Source organism: Lindgomyces ingoldianus, assembly GCF_010093535.1.
Source record: "Lindgomyces ingoldianus strain ATCC 200398 unplaced genomic scaffold BDR25scaffold_2, whole genome shotgun sequence".
NCBI lineage: Eukaryota > Fungi > Ascomycota > Dothideomycetes > Pleosporales > Lindgomycetaceae > Lindgomyces > Lindgomyces ingoldianus.
In genome coordinates, this window is record NW_022985163.1 from 2,112,902 (window position 1) to 2,129,838 (window position 16,937).

Below are 16,937 nucleotides of genomic sequence, written 5' to 3' on the forward strand. Positions count from 1 at the left end.
TACCTAATCAAGAACATTGACAAAAGTTGGGTTGAACCGACCTTGAGAAAAAAGCACACGGACCCATGGCCGGAGACCGGTTCTTGCAATTGGTATGCATACCAAAACCGCCACTCGGACGTCGCAGTAGAGTCTATTACGAAGGCCATCAATCCCAGCGCCGCCGGATGACTGGCCTTGCTGGATCCCACGGGCCATGGATCTCATTTTTGTACTTCTGTAAGCCGATCAACCACCAGCTACAGATACCCATGGCGAAAAACGTGAGAATGCCCCCGAGAATCACTCCCGCAATGCATGCAGCTCGGCCGCCACCTGTCAAAGTTACAAAAACACCGCCGCATGCACTGATGACGAGTACGATGGTGAGAGCAAGATGGCCGTGCCAGGAAATTGATCGGAGCTGTCGACGAAATATGGGGAAGAGGCCAAACACCTCGATGGAGAAGAGTGTCAGCGAGAAGACATGCGTGGTGGAGGGTAACCGAGACGCGAGCACGGTTGATGCCATCAAGGCCGAGTTTGTAGATATTGACGCTGGTAAGCTGCGGCAGCCATCAGTATGTGACCGGAATGGATAGACAAGGAATAAGCGTACTGAGCACCAGTCCCTCCTCCATAATCGAAGAATGCGACATTCATACAGAGAAGCCAGGTGCTGATTGCCCAAATGGAGTCGGGTGTTGTAGACCTCGTAAGGGACTTGAGAATGGGACTAAGCCCGAGCACTGCAGCATAGATTAGAAGGCCAGACTTGGCGGTAGCGAGCCGTTGCTGATTTCGAGGTGAAAGTGACGACGTCGAGTCCACGTATGGAGGGTTGTAACCGGAGGGTGGGAAACCTGGCGGTGAGCTTGTCTGTCCGGCCTTGGAGGTAGTGGAGCTATTGGAGACAACCGAGGTCGCACTCGCGCTGTAGGAGTGGCCCGGCTTATATCGATTGCTGTTGCCAACCGGGGTAAGGATAAGGCCAAGGCCGTGGGCCTCTTTCGAAGAACCAGTCGAGCTCGCGCTAGACACCTCCTCTGCTGCGTCGTTCACTTCCGAGAGCGCTACTGCTTTGGCAGCCTCGGCCTCCTCTTGTCCCATCCAATAATCCCATAATGCCCATCCAAGCACGGTACAAAGGCTTGCCCAGCTCACCACAGACACAGGGGGCACTCGATCCTGGGCAATAGCGACAAAGCAGCAACAGAAGATAGCCACAGAGGCTATATGTTGGACAATGACGGTTGAGTCGGCCATGAGTGACCAGAACTCGTACGGCTGGAGGCGAGGGTTGCGCTGCAGGTGATCGAGGAAAGTTTCTTCGTCGGTGTAGTTGTCAGGAACTATAGTTGTCAGCCTGAGGCCACGCGCCGAGCGGAGGATAGTTTACACGGCTGCTTAAACCAAAGCAACTTCTTGTAGTTCGCTTTCCGCCTCCCATTTGTGCTGCGACCCCTTTCTTTCTCTCTTCTTTTACGTGCGCTCAGAGCGATACCATCTCCGGGAGCCAGTCCCAGGGGACTTCGCTGTCGCGGTCTCCTCGGCGGAGACTTGTAGTATGCATCTTCGGGGGCAAGTCGGTCAGGGTCCGGGATAGAAGCGGAAGCTAAATTTTGAGCGGCCGTCAATGTAGACAAGGTGGAGGACATTGAGGGGAAACCATCGAAAGGTGTCGAGACGTGGACCTTGTAAATACGGCCTCGGGGAAGAACGCCACGCCAAGCCATTAATTCCGAGACGAAGCTTAATTCCGAGCCATGCACGTCTCAGCGCGCTAAACATCACACCTTCTCCCTCAACTTTCGTCACAATGAATACTCCTCTTTCATTGTGTCGGTCAAGGGTAACTATTAAGCATTAGACCAAGCATTGAATCTCGCGTCGCTTTTTATTTAGAACCGTTGCGAGCAGTCCCTTCACCGACAATGGGGTAGGCATTCGTCTATCCATCTGCTTCAAACTGCATTACACCATTACCACCAGCGCTCTTATAAAATAAAACCTACTCTAAATCCAAGAGATTTAGGCAAGGGAGGAATCTTCACATGCGCATCCCCCATCATGTTGTCCAATCTGTCCAATCTGTCGCAATTTCCTCTTCAGTCCATTCCCAACACACAGACATGTCAACAAACAAGTCTAGTTCATTATCACAGAGAAGCGCTAATACATTAAACCTATACAGGAAGGTAACTAACACAAGTAAGTAATCAATCAAGTCAAGTTGGACCTTGAAAACGCCACAGGTTTGCTTGTTGACAAGTCTGGCAACACAATCCCATTTCCTCCCGTCTCTACTCGTATACCTCTTAAACCGTAGCAGCGTTATCCTGCGGCATATCATTCGCTACCCCATCCCCATTTCCAGCTGTCGCCCCATTCCTCGTCCTCGACTTCTCTCCTGCGTGAGCCACCGGCGTAACTGCAGGATCATCTTCATAATCTCGAATCTGCAAACCCAGTCTAGCAGGATCAATACTACGATGCCCCCAAAGCAACAACGCACCAAACACCGGCTTGGCCAGGAAATCCAGAACGCCATAGAACACCGCCTCTGAGTCTGGTGCAATTACGTTTCCGCCTTCGCATACACCCCATGCGATGGGATACAGCACCCATAGGATGCAGGTCAGGGAGCCGCAAAGGAAGAAGACGCGCGTCACGTCTTTACCCAGGGGGTTGGTGTGGAGTCGGGCTTCCCACGCGAGTTGGTAGATTATGTAGCAGAGAGCGAGGCATCCTTCCCTTTATCAGTTTAATAATTCAGGAAAGGGAGGTTCAGATGGCGTTAGGTCTTACCGAAAGCAAAATATCCCCATTTGTAGGTGGATCGGACTAACGCACCCACAAGCCCACAAACAATCATAATCTCATCCACCAAAATAACCCACAGAATTGTCGGCCATGGCATCCCAGCCGTCAACAAAAGATCCATCAACAACAGGGGTGTCGTAATAAACCAATCGATATATCTCACATAAAAAATCTCACGGAATACCCCATGAACTTTAGGGTCGCTGCGCTGGTTTTCAACCACAATTGGAGTGAACCCCAAATTCGAGCCCATAGAGAAATAAGAGATTGCGGCGACGAATACAACACCTGCAGTGATATAATGGAAGATACGGTCGCGGCGATGTTTCTGGAGGGCGAGGCCGACGAATGTGAATGCTGCTACGGCCATTGCAGCGCAGATGGCGAAGTAGAAGTCGGAGCCGCGAGGAGTGATGGCAATGTCGGCGGTAATGCCATTTACGGTGTTACCTACAGATTGGTAGCTATTTCTTTGAGAAAGTGTGTGTCTTGGGGCGGATTCTCACCGTTGATGCGCAAGGCATCGTTCCTTCTCTCAAAGTTTTTCATGTTTGCAGTGTTCGGTGTGACGGCTGTTGGTTCAACACTCCTAGTCACGATCGAAAGCCCAGATGCGAATATATTTAAACTCGATCACCAGAAATGACCATCTGATATATGACACAAGGCAATGGTGCTAATATGCCAAATGCTGTCATCCACCCTCCGTTCTTGCTATTTCCTAACGTCACTACTGCAAAACCCATCACGTTGGCACACCGCTAAGCTTCCTCCTCGAAGCTCCGCAAACCCACCCTACCCCCATCCATCTCATACCTCTCAATTCCGCCCTAACCCCATCGAGCTGTTCTTTGTATTCGATCCTCAAACACTTCTCCTCGAGGGGGATTCAGATCGAGAGGTTTTGATTGGCGTGCGAAGGCCGAACGAGGAGTAACTTGGACGAGGTTGAGATCTATGATGTTATGATTACCGCAATAACATATGGGTAGGCACGTTCCTAGCGTAGGCTTATCCGCCGCTCCCACTTTAGTAGCTACAGACTCACTTGCTAGCAACCATTAGTGACATTCAAGCTTTTAGCGTGCTGACACGAGAGCCCACTCCAACACCATGGGTACAAATAATTGGTCTTAATATCAAGCCATTAGTCGAAAGGATTCATTTTCATGTTCATGGTTTATATCTGACAAGGAGCACTGAAAACCCAGGCTCAAACATCAGCGCAACTCCAGGAGTTAGCAGGCGAGACATCAAGCGACACCCTGTCAAAAGAATGCAAAAGGCCTTGCAATTTCATCCCACACGTATCCACTTCTCGGAGACCTCCTATCCACCCAGACATGTCGGCATCCGCTGACTTACCAGCGCTAATCGTCTGCCGCGAGAAACCAGCGTTTCCAACAGGAAGTAGTACAATTGATACTTTTGCTCCACCTACAATCACGTGAGGCAAACAAACGTAACTACATTTTTAACTATTACAATTTAATTAATAAGGCTTAAAAGTAAGCAGTATATAATTAAGGTAGACTTTTTTAAGGTTGCAGTCTCTAATGTGTGTAAGGGCTAGGGGAGCGTGTTTGTGCCACTATTTACGTGTTAGTGTAGCCTTAGAGCTTGCCCTGTACTATAACAACCTTTTAGACAACCTTATTATAGCAAAAGATAACAGTCCCTTGTATAGGGAACCTCTAGATTAGTGGCTCTAGGTTAGTTAGCGCGACTATCCTGTACTCTTTAAGATAGCACTTAATTTCCTATGTATACCCTCCACAAGCTGCGACTGCAAGAGAGCCTTTAGCAGGGGGAAAAAGACAGTTACTTGTAACTGTAATTATTTCTTAGGCTTTATAATTAAAGCTTTACAACTCTAGAAAAACTAGCTACATTATAAAGTTATTTTTAGTAAATTAAATAACCTTATGTGCTATATTAAAAGTAAGGGGGACCCTGCTACTCTAAAAGCTTTAACAGTTACGTTGTAACTTTTAGTAAAAAGTTAAGAAGTATAAGCAGCTTTAATTAAACTGTAACTTAATTGTATTAACCCCTGCTGTCAGGTGAAGCAAACAAAAGTATATGATAAGTGAGACGTAGCTTGTCTAGAAAGCCTGAGTCGAATCGTACTACTTCCTGATGGAAACGCTGCGAGAAACCTACCTAGCAACTCGCAGCACCCCTCATTGCCAGATACCAATACCCTGGTTCCGAGGTAGATCCTCCAACACCATCTCCTCCGGCGATCGCGAAACGAGCGGCACATCTCCGATTCGTTTTGGATTCCCGCCAAATAGACCGCATTTACAGGGGAGAAATTCGCCACATGACAGCGTTAAAGTGATCTTCGTGCAGTTCAGTGATTTTCGAGAGTTGGTAGGGCTATGTTTGCATATTTCCAACGATTATCGTGACCTTCGTGGTAGGAAAGCGCAGGGGCCGTGTAGCATGAAAGTGTTTTCCCATGAAGATGCTCGCGCTGACCTCGGTGTGATATAAGACTAGTGATCTTCGTCATTTGTGAGGGGGGTAGGCGGGGTGGTGATCTGATGATTGGCAGGGCTATGCTTGTACGTATTGAACGGTTAGCGCAACATTGGGTGAATTTGAGAATGGGGAGGTGGGAGGTTAGAGTGGCTATCAAGGAGTGCGGTGTCATTCTATCTAGGTAGCAGTGGTGTGATTACTTCTTGTCGGAGGTGTGTTTTCTCACGGTGGAGGTATGAAAGGGCGAGGTGAGGGACCAGCCTCACACCATGTGAAGGTAGATCATTTGAGAGAAGAATAAGAAAAGGCTTGGGTTAGGTACTAGATGATAGTATTACTTGTCATATGACAATCTCCTCAATGCGAACTTTGGGTATGTTCAACCTCGTAACCTCTCTAGTTTACTACCTATCGTCACTCAAAAACCGGCATTTCCGCTAATCACGTCGCTTCTCAACCCCTATAAGTTCTCATGATGACAACCTAATTACCCAACCCAACCAATCATCTTCCGCTTGACCTTCAACCAAGCCGTATCCTGCACTTTCACTGGCAAACTCCTCACCTTCTCCACGCTCCTCTGCTCTTGTATCTGCTTCCCCGAAAACCAATTACCATGCAATCCATACGGAACACGCTGCGGCAGTCTCACTCTCGCAAGGACATCTCTCATATTCCTTGCATCTAATATCCACAGCTCTGATACTGCGTCCGATACACACTCCCCAAAGACATCGAGTTGGGATTCATCGAATGCATAGAAGAGTAGATATCCGTCATCTTCAGATACAGGATTTTGGCGAGACACAAAGCGAGCTTCTTGCGCATACCAATTTCCCGACATCTTAAACGCTTGGATGGAATCGTTAGCATTGGAGCTGTTTAGGATGTCGGTGATGCTGCGTGTATCTATGCACCCTGTGATACTTTTCGGTGGACACAGCCAGCGTGCCCAACAGTCCGTACTACTGTACGATTAGGAGATTTTGAGGCCTGTACGGACGAGATTGCCTGTACGTACGTACGGTCGTGAGGAGGAGAGGCAGCTGTACGGACAGTAACCACACTGTTTAAAATAAGCTGTACAGGTAGTACTGTATAATTAATGTACATTGTAACTATTAATACGCTATACTATAGAAGAGGCAGAGTTAAAGGCCTAATAGCTTCTTATAAGGCTATTTTCCCTAGTAATGTAAGCAGCTAAAGCTAGGAGCTTGCTTCTTACTATTTAGTGTTTAATCTAGTGCTTCTGCAGCTGTATAGCCTTAATTGTTGCACCTAATAGGTTGTTACAATTGTTAGTTACAGTACAGCTAGCAGCACTAAAACACCTCTCGCACTTACAGCTTGTAGCTAGGATAGTAAGGAAATTAAGGGTAATTTTATAAAAAATAGGATAGCTTAATTTGCCTCTAGTAAGCTACTACTATAGAGGATCTCTATGTAGTAATAAGTAATTCTTGTAGAGATTAGAGCGTATAGTGTTGTAGTAAAATTACAGCTTATTTAATAGCCTCTTACACTTATATAAGCGCTTGTTTATTATAAGAGAGAGGTTAATAGCAAAGCAGTTTTTATAATTAATGTTATAATAGTTGCTACTAAGTAGTTTATAACGCCTTAAAGATAAGGCCTTAGCTTTATCTTTATCTCTATTTTTATCTTTATCCTTAGCATCTATATACTATGTAAAGATTAACTTTATTAACTAAGTTACTTTATTAATCTAGGCCTTATAATAGCGCTAGTAGGTTTAAAACTACAGTAATTGCAGCTAAGAATAAAGTATAGTTGCTACTGCGTAATATAAGGCTAGAGGCTTAAAGATTAGCTTACCCTAGTAGGTTATAAGCTTCTAATAGCTAAACTAGATAGCACTTTTAAAGTAAAAAAAGCTAGGCTTGTTAGTAAAGGCGTTGCCTATCTAATTAAAGTAGATTTAAAGGCACTATAGCTTTATAATTATTTGCTAAAGTAAGCTAGATAAGCTGTTGCCTTTAAGTCTTTTTATTATTTAATAAAACTTTTTTAAAAAGCCTATAAAGCGCTTAATCTTATCCTAATTATCCTTAGTTATAAGATCTAATAAGGTGTTAAATCTAGCACAGTAAGCCTTATTCTTAGCATTAAAAGAGCCTTTTTATTGCCTTTAGAAGCAGCTAATTACCTCTTTAAGCTTAAAGCAGCGTAGGAGCATAAGATATACTAAGTGCTAGTGTACTCTGCTGTTATGTACAAGATTAAGTGTACTAAACTCCTAAATAAAGTCCTCTTTAGCTAAGTCTCTCTATATAGTGTTAAAAAGCCTTATGCGCTTATGTAAGGCTAGGACGCTGTTTACAAGGTTATAGAAACACCTAACAACACTGCGCTTTTTATATAGCTTAAATTAATTATAAGGAGCAGCTCTAGCAAGCTCCTACTTAAATTTAGTAACACTTTTGCTGTATATAATAGCTTTTACAACTACCTAGATAGTGTGGCCAGCGCAGCAGATTTAGTGCTGCCTGTTAAGCTTATATAGCAGATTTAGGTAATTGTTAAGGCTCTAGATAAGCTTATTATTATTATTTAATATATTATCTCTAACAAAGCAACTAAATTTTAATATAATATTATATTTAATAATAGTAGCAGCTACTTTAAAAGCTTACATACTTTTAGTATAGTTGCTGTAAAGGTTTTTAAATTTAATAAGAAGATCTTATTATTTATGCAAAGCATCTAGTAGAGTTAGTGTTGTAGAAAAGTAGTAATAGTAGCCTGTGTACACTTACTAACAAAATAAGCTACTACTGTAAGAAATAAAAGGTAATTTCTACTACTTTACACATCTATGCTTAACGCAATTTTTAATAATGCTAAATTTAGTACTATTAAAATCTCCTACTTCTGCTGCATAAATGCATCCTAAATATTAGTAAAAAGTGTAGTATATAATTATAAAAAAGTAGTAAGAAGATCTATGTAATTCTAGCTAATAAGGCCTTAGGTTTTTATAAAAATAGTGTTTCTAAATAATTAATTCTGCACTATAACCTAATCTACTAGGGCACTGCGCAGAGGGCCTTCCTGCTAAGGTGTATAAGATAGCCTATGTAATAAGCCTGCTACTCTTACTCTAGCTACCTTCTATAGGTGCTAAGAAGCCTAAGGGCTATTAAGTAAAAGCTTTTTATTAATGTTAACTTTATACTCTCTTTATAAATGCTTTACTATATAGTTATAACTATTAACTACTTTTGCAGCGCTTTTATAATGTTGCTTATAGCACTAATAGCAGAGCTAAAGGTGTATAACCTTGCTCTGCTTCTTACACAGCATTAAATCTGCTTTATAGAGCTACACCTTTAAAACCTTATAGTTGCCTCTTATTATTCTTTTATTTTTTACCTAGTAACTTAATTACGCAGCTAGCAGAGCCTCTTTTAAATCTAATAGCTATATATTACCCTAGTTAATCTTAAACTTAGTGCTAGCATTATAATTACACTTCTTTAGGTACTCCTTTAATTACTTATTACTAGCAAGTAGTGTAGCCTTATAGAATAGGCTAGTAAAGGTGTTATAAATTGCCTTTAATTTTTTAAGCTTTTAAGACTTTATAGGGTGTATAATAGTAACACTAGATTAACTTAATAAGGCCTGTAAGGCTGTAAGGCGCGTAGATAAGCAATTCTGTAATAAAAAGTAGTTAGTAATAAGCATTATTTTAATTTTAATAAGCTATACTATCTAAATAGGCAGGTAAAGTCTTCTTTAAGCAGCTAAATTAGCGTTGCACATAAGATTTTCTACTAATTAGCCCCCTAGGGCAGCTTCTCTAGTAAGGGCTCTTTAAAACACTAAATTAAGCTTTATAAGCTATCCTAAAATGCTAACTGTACACTGTACTACAGACAGTACTTAGGGCAACAGCTATTATACGCACTGACAGAAGATTGCTGTACGTTCGTACGGTCTAAATCAACCGTACACCGTACTCAGTACTGTCAGTAGTACGGCCTATTGGGCACGCTGGACACAGCTCTCCTCTCCGTAGTAACGTCTGCACATCCATCTTCACTAAAACATCGATCTTGGTTGCTTTCCCCAATGCCGCGCCGAAGGATTCACTGCTGGTACTGCAACCGTAGATGTACCGTGCCGATGACATTTCGTACGCTGGATTCAGCGTTGGGAATTCGAACGGGATGTGCGAGAGCGCGTATTGGTGTGATACGGTGGGAGTTGAGGCAGTAAGCGAAAAGCGATGGTAATAAAGTCGACATTGCTCTTCATCATCATCTACAATTGCTGGGTAGGCAGGAGATAGAAGAGGCGTTGTCTCTTGAGCTGGATCTTTCTCCAAGTCTGCGGCTTCGTCGTCGTATTTTGCGAAGAAAGACATTAGTCGGGATTTTTCGAGCGCATCTTGCTTTGACTGAGGCGGTAGGGGGAGGTTTCCTGCGCTAAATACTAACGACGAAGAGGTCAGGCGACATGTGAGAAGGTTGACGGCAGTGGTAACTCCACCGGCGTCATATTCATCCCACGTGTTTGCGGTATGAAAGATGCAACATCCACTCGTTTCGAACCAGCGAACCCGAGAGGGATCATGTCGAGGGAAGACACCAAAGCGAGAAGGTTTATCGGGCTTATATGATATAACCGGCTCGTTTTTGAAGAGGTTGAAGGGTGTCAAGGAGAGCGGGAGATCGAGAATGACGGTATGAGAGAGAGAAACTCCGAAGTCGTGCATCATCTTTCCACCAGAACATCCAGGCACGGGAGTATTGAGTTGCTTCGAGCGTTGCGATAGTGACCTCGTATAGCAGGGCGGTATAACAGAGTAGTGGACGTATGGAGGGAGAAAAGTGCAATGGAATAGTATCATCTCTCCAGTCCACGGATCGACTTTAGGATGTCCAGTCGTCCACTCTTTCATGAAACTAAACAGTCCAGAGCCACCAAAGACTTCTTCCTTCGGCTGAGATCTTTCTCGGCACTCGGGCTCTCCTTCTGTTCGATTCCCGTGGTACCAGCCCACCGTTTCTAGCCCAGGGAGTTGAATGCGGATCGGAGGCCCGCTCTCACATGTTGCTAGAGCACGACGATCGTGAAATAGGACTCCGGTGTTTGCGACGCTGATTCTGTTGATGACTTGCTGCGAGCGGGGTAGATGAGAAAGTAGAACAAGAAATACACTCCGGAAGATGCAGAAAATGGTGACGATTAAACTCGATAGCGGATTGACTAAGGTTGCAATACTTGGAAGGATGGGCGTTCTTAATGAAGGACTCTCTAAACTCGAAAGACAGATATCGGTCAAGATGTACTGGTTTACGAAATGAGGGATTGGTTTCTCGGGATCTGAATGAGAAGGTTTGAAGAATACACCTGCAAGCATGCCGTCGCCATCAAACCAGTGGGCATCGCGCCCAAGATCTGAGTTCGAGACTGGGTTACCTCCATTGCGAACATACTCTCCCCCAAGAAGTTCTAGCGGGACTGTTCCAGTGTATGAACATGGAACTGGGGAGTGAGTTATCGTTACCGGAGCAAAGTTTCCGGTGAGATAGCTGTATAGAGTCAGTGGACAAGCTTAAGCACGTGACGATGGCTGTCGAGATTGAACATACGGGTGCGCTGAGCCTCGCTTCTTCGCTCGTCCATTTCTATTCATGGTGAATCGTTCAGCGCCTGACTCTCATTCACAAAATCCGATACAAAGAGGCAGTCCGTCTGTGGCTACAGACTTCGTTCTTTGCTCAGGTCGTATTTGCGAGCTGATTGAAGAAAGAATGCTCCCTTGAGTTGCCTCCTGAGTAGACCTCATCGTCAAGCAGTCTTCTTCACTATAGAAACTAGAACTAGTCGGATGAGGGGGAAGGTCGCGCCTCTGGGCCAAGCTAGCGCCATGACGATGGAAAATCCCAAGGAATCGCATGTTTTGCACATGATTTTGTGATGATCGCGGAGGGGGAATCATGACGTCGAGAGGGGCTCTAAACGGAATCTTGATGATGACGCTAGGCTTGTTTGGGCGCTAGACATGGTTCGACCTTCCATCTTTAGCGCGTCATGGTGTGCTAGGGAGCTCTACATCATGACGGCAACCCACTGCATCATGGCGGCTGTCTCTGCTCTTTGTCAGCTGCACCGCTCTAGCACTCTCCTGTGCGTTCGGTCCCTTGAATTGACAGGAATTAGAGGTGCGAGCTCTGGGTCGTGGAGAGATTTACGACGACATGGGATTCGAATATGCGCTGGTGTATGCAGCATCTGAATGTCCAGTGGGCCGAATACTGACGACTGGTGATCAGACATGTCAAGTATACCATTCCACCAGCTATACTACTCACTCTTCTTTACCGACCTTTATTTGCGAGGCTTGATGCCTACAAGATCGGATTTCTTATTACGGTATTCAAGACGACGGTCTAATAGCCTCCACTAATAGCAGTAGATTGCTGTCATTTCCACTATACCATGGGACTCGTACCTTATTCGCAACCGCATATGGAGCTACCCAGCTCATGTCATCATCGGGCTAAAGCTTTTTGACATTCCCGTAGAAGAGATCTTCTTCTTTGTCATCCAGACCTATAACACATCGCTCCTGTATCTCATATGCAGTAGACCTACCTTTCAGCCTGTCTACCTCCGCTTCGAGCGATCTGCTGCCCACCCGCTTGGGTCTGTTAACCCTCAATGGCGATACTACAAACTATGTGGTCAGTTAGCATTTGCAATAATAATCAAACTAGGGCTAGGTATGGTTGGAGGAGGAGGTGAATCGACATACTTAGGATTAATTATCATTTGGGCGGTTCCATTTCTGCTACTTCTTTGGTATGAGCTCCATCCAATACGCCATATTAAAGCCTGGGTTGATATGGTGTCAGGAGTCTCGCATACCAGTTCCTGTTGGGGCTTCCTATTTTGAATACCGCGATACCAATCTTGCTGCCCACGTTATACCTGTGGGTTATCGATACTTTAGCGCTAAAGCGAGGGACTTGGGTAATCAGCGATGGCACTAAATACGGATTTCATCTTTGGGATGGTCTTGAAATAGAGTGAGTCTGGAATATACTTGCTCAACATAAAGTTAACCATTACCAGAGAGGCCTTATTCTTCTTTGCTACGAATTCCCTCATCGTTTTTGGCCAGGTCGCTTTTGACAACGCCCTTTCGATCCTCTACACATTCCCGCATCTCTTCCCAAACCCGCCCGTCCTACCCTCGCCAACACTCCTCGTCCGGGCATTGCTCAAACCTGCCTCAGAATATGATGAGCATCGGATCATGGGGCTGCATGATGCAGTCCATCGCCTACGGATCAAAAGCCGAAGCTTCTACCTTGCAAGCTCAACATTTCAAGGTCAAGTTCGCACCGATCTCTTGTTACTGTACTCTTTTTGCCGCGTTGCGGATGACTTGGTCGATTGCGCATACTCTGAGGCCGAAGCTGCGTCGTGGGTCACAAGACTCCGCGATTTCCTAAAAGCATCCTATAGGGATGAGAACAGCCTTGGTTCTATGAAAGACTACGTTCTTCTGAATTTCCCTCCCAACGCACAATCGGCGCTCCTCCAAGTTCCATTCCCGAAGTTGTCCCGCCAGCTTTTAGAAGAACTCTTGGATGGCTTTGATATGGATCTTAGCTTCGCAAACCCCGTCTTCGCTCATCCAATCAAAATCGAGGCTGATCTTCAGATGTATGCTCGTCGCGTCGCAGGTACCGTTGCGCAAATGTGCCTAGAGTTGATCTTCTTCAACTACCGAAGTACACTCTCCGTGGAAGAACAGCGACATGTTCTTGACGCAGGGAACCGCATGGGAATTGCCCTGCAGCATGTAAACATTGCTCGAGATATTTCGGTCGATGCAAAAATGGCGCGTGTGTACATTCCGGAGACCTGGATTAAAGACGAAGGTCTCACCTATAATTCGGTTTTGAAGAATCCTCAGGGGGCAAGAGTAGAAAGGTTGCGTGCTCGGTTGCTTGATCGGGCCTTCGAGATGTATGAGGGCGCGAGAAATGCGATCGAGGATCTTCCGGTAGAAGCACGAGGTCCGATCAGAGTAGCAGTAGAGAGCTATATGGAGATAGGCAGGGTGCTTAGACAGGACGGATATGTTGTTAAAGCTGGCCGAGCCACTGTGCCCAAGCTGAGAAGAGTGAAGGTTGCTTGGAGAGCGCTGAATGGGACTGCCGCGTAGATAGATTACCGATCCAGCTTTGTACCTTCTCACGTGAAAGTCTTGAACAAAAACTTCATCGCTAACAAGCGAACGAAATCAATCAGCCTTTCAGCCCTTATCCTTGTCACAGTTCTGAGACTTCGCATCACCTCCCAAGGTCTGCAAAAGGCTTAGGGTGTGAACCGAGTCGGTCTTTTTGGCCCTCTTTCCCCGACCCCCCCTCAACACTCACGTCATGACTTTATAGAAGCGGACTCAGCGTGTCCCACGCAGTTCTTACCACCATTCTTATGGCTTCTGGAGAAAGAGAAGCGATTGGAAATATGAAGAAGCCCAGCGTCCTAGTTGTAGGCGCTGGAATAGGGGGTGTTGCCACGGCCGCTCGGCTTGCAAAAGCTGACCTAAAAGTCACTGTCGTTGAGAAGAACGACTTCACAGGCGGGAGATGCTCCTTAATACATCGAGGTGGATATGTGAGACAGCCAAAATTCACTTCAACCAAACCTCTGAGATTTCACTAATCGAAATATAGAGATTTGATCAAGGTCCCAGCCTACTGCTTCTTCCCCATCTTTTTCACGAAACATTTCGAGACCTAGGAACGAGCATGGAAGCTGAAGGAATCGAACTAGCGAAATGTGATCCCAACTACATAGTCCATTTCCACGACTCCACCAAATTCAGTCTCTCAACTGACCTCTCGGCCATGAAACCTGAAATCGAAAGATTTGAAGGCAAAGACGGCTTCTCTCGCTATCTCTCCTTCCTGCAGGAATCCCATCTTCATTATGAACTATCGATCACCCATGTCCTCCGGAAGAACTTTTACTCTTTGTTAAGTATCCTTAGGCCGAGCTTCTTGCGACATTTGCTGGAGTTGCACCCTTTTGAGAGTGTTTATGGGAGGGCGAGTAGGTATTTTTGGACGGAAAGATGCAAGAGGGTGTTCACGTTTGCGAGTATGTACATGGGGATGAGTCCGTTTGAGGCGCCAGGGACGTATTCGCTGCTGCAGTATACGGAGCTAGCTGAAGGGATTTGGTATTCAAAGGGTGGGTTTCACAAGGTACGGATTTTACTGTGTTCAACTGCGTGTAGCGGTCGAATTCAAATTCCACATCTGAACTCATTCTGATAGTGTTTAGGTTATCGATGCCCTCGTTGATGTTGGGAAACGAAGTGGAGTAGAGTACCGTTTGAATACTCCAATATCGCAAATCTGTCTCTCGGAGGACGGGAAACGAGTAACAGGAGTAACTCTCGCCCATTCCAACGAAACGCTAACTGCGGACATTGTGATCTGCAATGCAGATCTTGTCTACGCATACACCAACCTTCTCCCTACAACATCTTATTCACGAGCTCTCTCCAAGCGAGAGGCGTCTTGCTCAAGCATATCTTTCTATTGGGCACTAGATAAACAGTTCCCCGAGCTCTCTGCCCACAATATTTTCCTCGCTGAAGACTATAAGGAATCTTTTGATAGCATTTTCAAGAAACACCTAATACCTGACGAGCCGAGCTTCTACGTTAACGTACCTTCACGCGTGGACCCTAGCGCTGCGCCGGACGGCTGCGATGCCTTCGTCGTCCTGGTTCCTGTTGGTCATCTGCTGGACTCGGAATCGGGAGCGCATGAAGGAACTAAGAACACTTCCAGAAATCCGACAACACAGGATTGGGATGCTATGGTATCGGCGGCCCGTATCACGATACTCAAGACTATTGAATTTCGTCTCCGGATCTCGCTTGGCCCACATATTGTACACGAGGCTATCAACACTCCACCAACATGGCAGACGAAGTTTAATTTGGACCGGGGGGCAATTCTTGGGCTTTCTCATTCCTTTTTCAATGTACTATGCTTCCGGCCCAAAACCATGCACTCGAGGTTTAGGAACTTATTCTTTGTTGGAGCGAGTACGCATCCTGGCACAGGTGTCCCAATTGTCCTTGCTGGTGCAAAGATCATGAGTGAGCAAGTGTTGAAGACCTGGTGGCCAAAAGGACTACAGAAAGAGAGAAAAGATGCGACGGAAAAAGAGTTTGTTAGTCCGCTAGATAGAGCTCCTACTTTCGCTTCGTTAGGCTGGTTTCATTGGATGTTGGTGCTCATACTGGGCCTTGCCACAGCAGTGTTTGGGGGGCTCTTTGGAACTTGTGACTGGGGCAAGGGAGGGTTTGTTGGAGATTGGTGAGTGGAGCTATTGGGTTGAAGGCTGATTTCAGGCGGTTAAAAATACCAAGAGTTCAACTTTGGAGCCGATATGCGTTTATAATCCACCAACCATAATTCACTACACCAGCTGCGTCGATTTGAGCAGGGTATAATTTTTAATAACTAAATGTGCGCTCATTTATAGAATTAGTGTTTGTAGCGATTTCAAACCTTCATCCGCAAATCTGCAGTTCGCAAGTACGAGTCCCTATTATAGCCTCACCAAGGCTCTTTACTAATTAAAACAATAGAGCAAGCCACTCTCCCACCTATCTTATTATGTCTACTAATGTTGTAAAAGGAAATAAATAAAAAAGAAGTGGCTTAAGGAAAAAGACATACGTATAGTGCCTTGAAGGCCTTTACGCCTAGCTAGAGTCATGCAAGTCCGTGATAAATTTGTAGCTGGACGGAGACAGATTTCGACTGCTCCGGAAATGGTATCCATTGGTTGCCTGAGAGCATGGGTGTGCAAGCTGAGAATCTTAACACTACTCCCACTACGGATCCGTCTCGAGTCATCTATCACCTCTCACCCATCGAAGAAGTTGCCGCTTTAAAATTTTCTTGAAAATAGGCTTAAACTCCATGGGGTGAGTTTAACGCTGTCCACGGAGGAAACAAATCTTGCCGTACTCACAAGTCTGAAGTACAGCAAACAAAGCTTTCGATAAGGCACTTGAGCGCCTCTTGAACTCTCCTCCGGAGGGAGAGAGGTAGAACTACCCGCCATGCGCCTCTGCGAAAGACTTGCTCGATGGGTTACAGAAGCTCGAAGTATTGACTAAGAAAGCCAAAAGGTGGCGCGTTGCTGGACAAGTAAAGCTCATCGAGAAGTTCGACGAACCCGTGAACCCTTTTTCGAAGTCACTACAATTATGGAATCGTCACGTCCAGAGTATGCTTCAATATTTGGCAAATATTTCATTCCTTTGCTCCGTACTTTTACACTTGTTGGGCCCATTTGTGACGCTGGCAGACGCGAAATTTACATAGTTTTAAAATAAGGATAGGTGGCTATATTAAGACAAAGAGTGCATAAGGGCGACGAAAAGGCGGGGTTTAAGGGCTAACGGTGAAAGCGATAAGTTATTAATATTTCTGTTTTGATAATACTAAAAGTAATACTCCTCACTGAGAATGCTGAATGCACGGAATCAAACACCTCACAAAGCTGAGGCCCGAACCCAAGTTTCTATCGTGTGATTCGGGATCGATAATGATATGCCGTCGATT

General features: G+C 45.3%; 5 protein-coding genes across 5 annotated transcripts; 2 read left to right on the top strand and 3 right to left on the bottom strand.

The window, feature by feature from the left end:
• Positions 1-148: 148 nt before the first annotated feature.
• On the bottom strand, positions 149-1,637 carry BDR25DRAFT_209042 (phosphatidylinositol N-acetylglucosaminyltransferas-like protein subunit C; the record flags this gene model as incomplete). The annotated part of the gene is made up of 4 exons (XM_033684593.1): positions 149-545; positions 599-858; positions 1,057-1,331; positions 1,379-1,637. The coding sequence occupies 4 exons, from the start codon at positions 1,635-1,637 to the stop codon at positions 149-151; spliced, it is 1,191 nt and encodes a 396-aa protein (XP_033554036.1).
• A 648-nt stretch (positions 1,638-2,285) lies between these two features.
• Positions 2,286-3,351, bottom strand: BDR25DRAFT_371204 (family A G protein-coupled receptor-like protein; the record flags this gene model as incomplete). The annotated part of the gene is made up of 3 exons (XM_033697179.1): positions 2,286-2,728; positions 2,788-3,252; positions 3,309-3,351. The coding sequence occupies 3 exons, from the start codon at positions 3,349-3,351 to the stop codon at positions 2,298-2,300; spliced, it is 939 nt and encodes a 312-aa protein (XP_033554037.1). The 3' UTR covers positions 2,286-2,297.
• A 5,902-nt stretch (positions 3,352-9,253) lies between these two features.
• Positions 9,254-10,957, bottom strand: BDR25DRAFT_371206 (uncharacterized protein; the record flags this gene model as incomplete). Its single annotated transcript, XM_033697180.1, has 2 exons — positions 9,254-10,853; positions 10,914-10,957. 2 exons carry the CDS (start codon positions 10,955-10,957, stop codon positions 9,254-9,256), a joined length of 1,644 nt encoding a protein of 547 aa, XP_033554038.1.
• Positions 10,958-11,522: 565 nt separating this feature from the next.
• On the top strand, positions 11,523-13,501 carry BDR25DRAFT_331029 (Lycopene beta-cyclase; the record flags this gene model as incomplete). Its single annotated transcript, XM_033692588.1, has 5 exons — positions 11,523-11,545; positions 11,598-11,697; positions 11,741-12,126; positions 12,180-12,353; positions 12,400-13,501. The coding sequence occupies 5 exons, from the start codon at positions 11,523-11,525 to the stop codon at positions 13,499-13,501; spliced, it is 1,785 nt and encodes a 594-aa protein (XP_033554039.1).
• Positions 13,502-13,774: 273 nt separating this feature from the next.
• Positions 13,775-15,804, top strand: BDR25DRAFT_331031 (phytoene dehydrogenase). Its single transcript, XM_033692589.1, has 3 exons — positions 13,775-13,956; positions 14,016-14,549; positions 14,629-15,804. The coding sequence occupies exons 1-3, from the start codon at positions 13,807-13,809 to the stop codon at positions 15,679-15,681; spliced, it is 1,737 nt and encodes a 578-aa protein (XP_033554040.1). The 5' UTR covers positions 13,775-13,806; the 3' UTR covers positions 15,682-15,804.
• Positions 15,805-16,937: the final 1,133 nt, after the last annotated feature.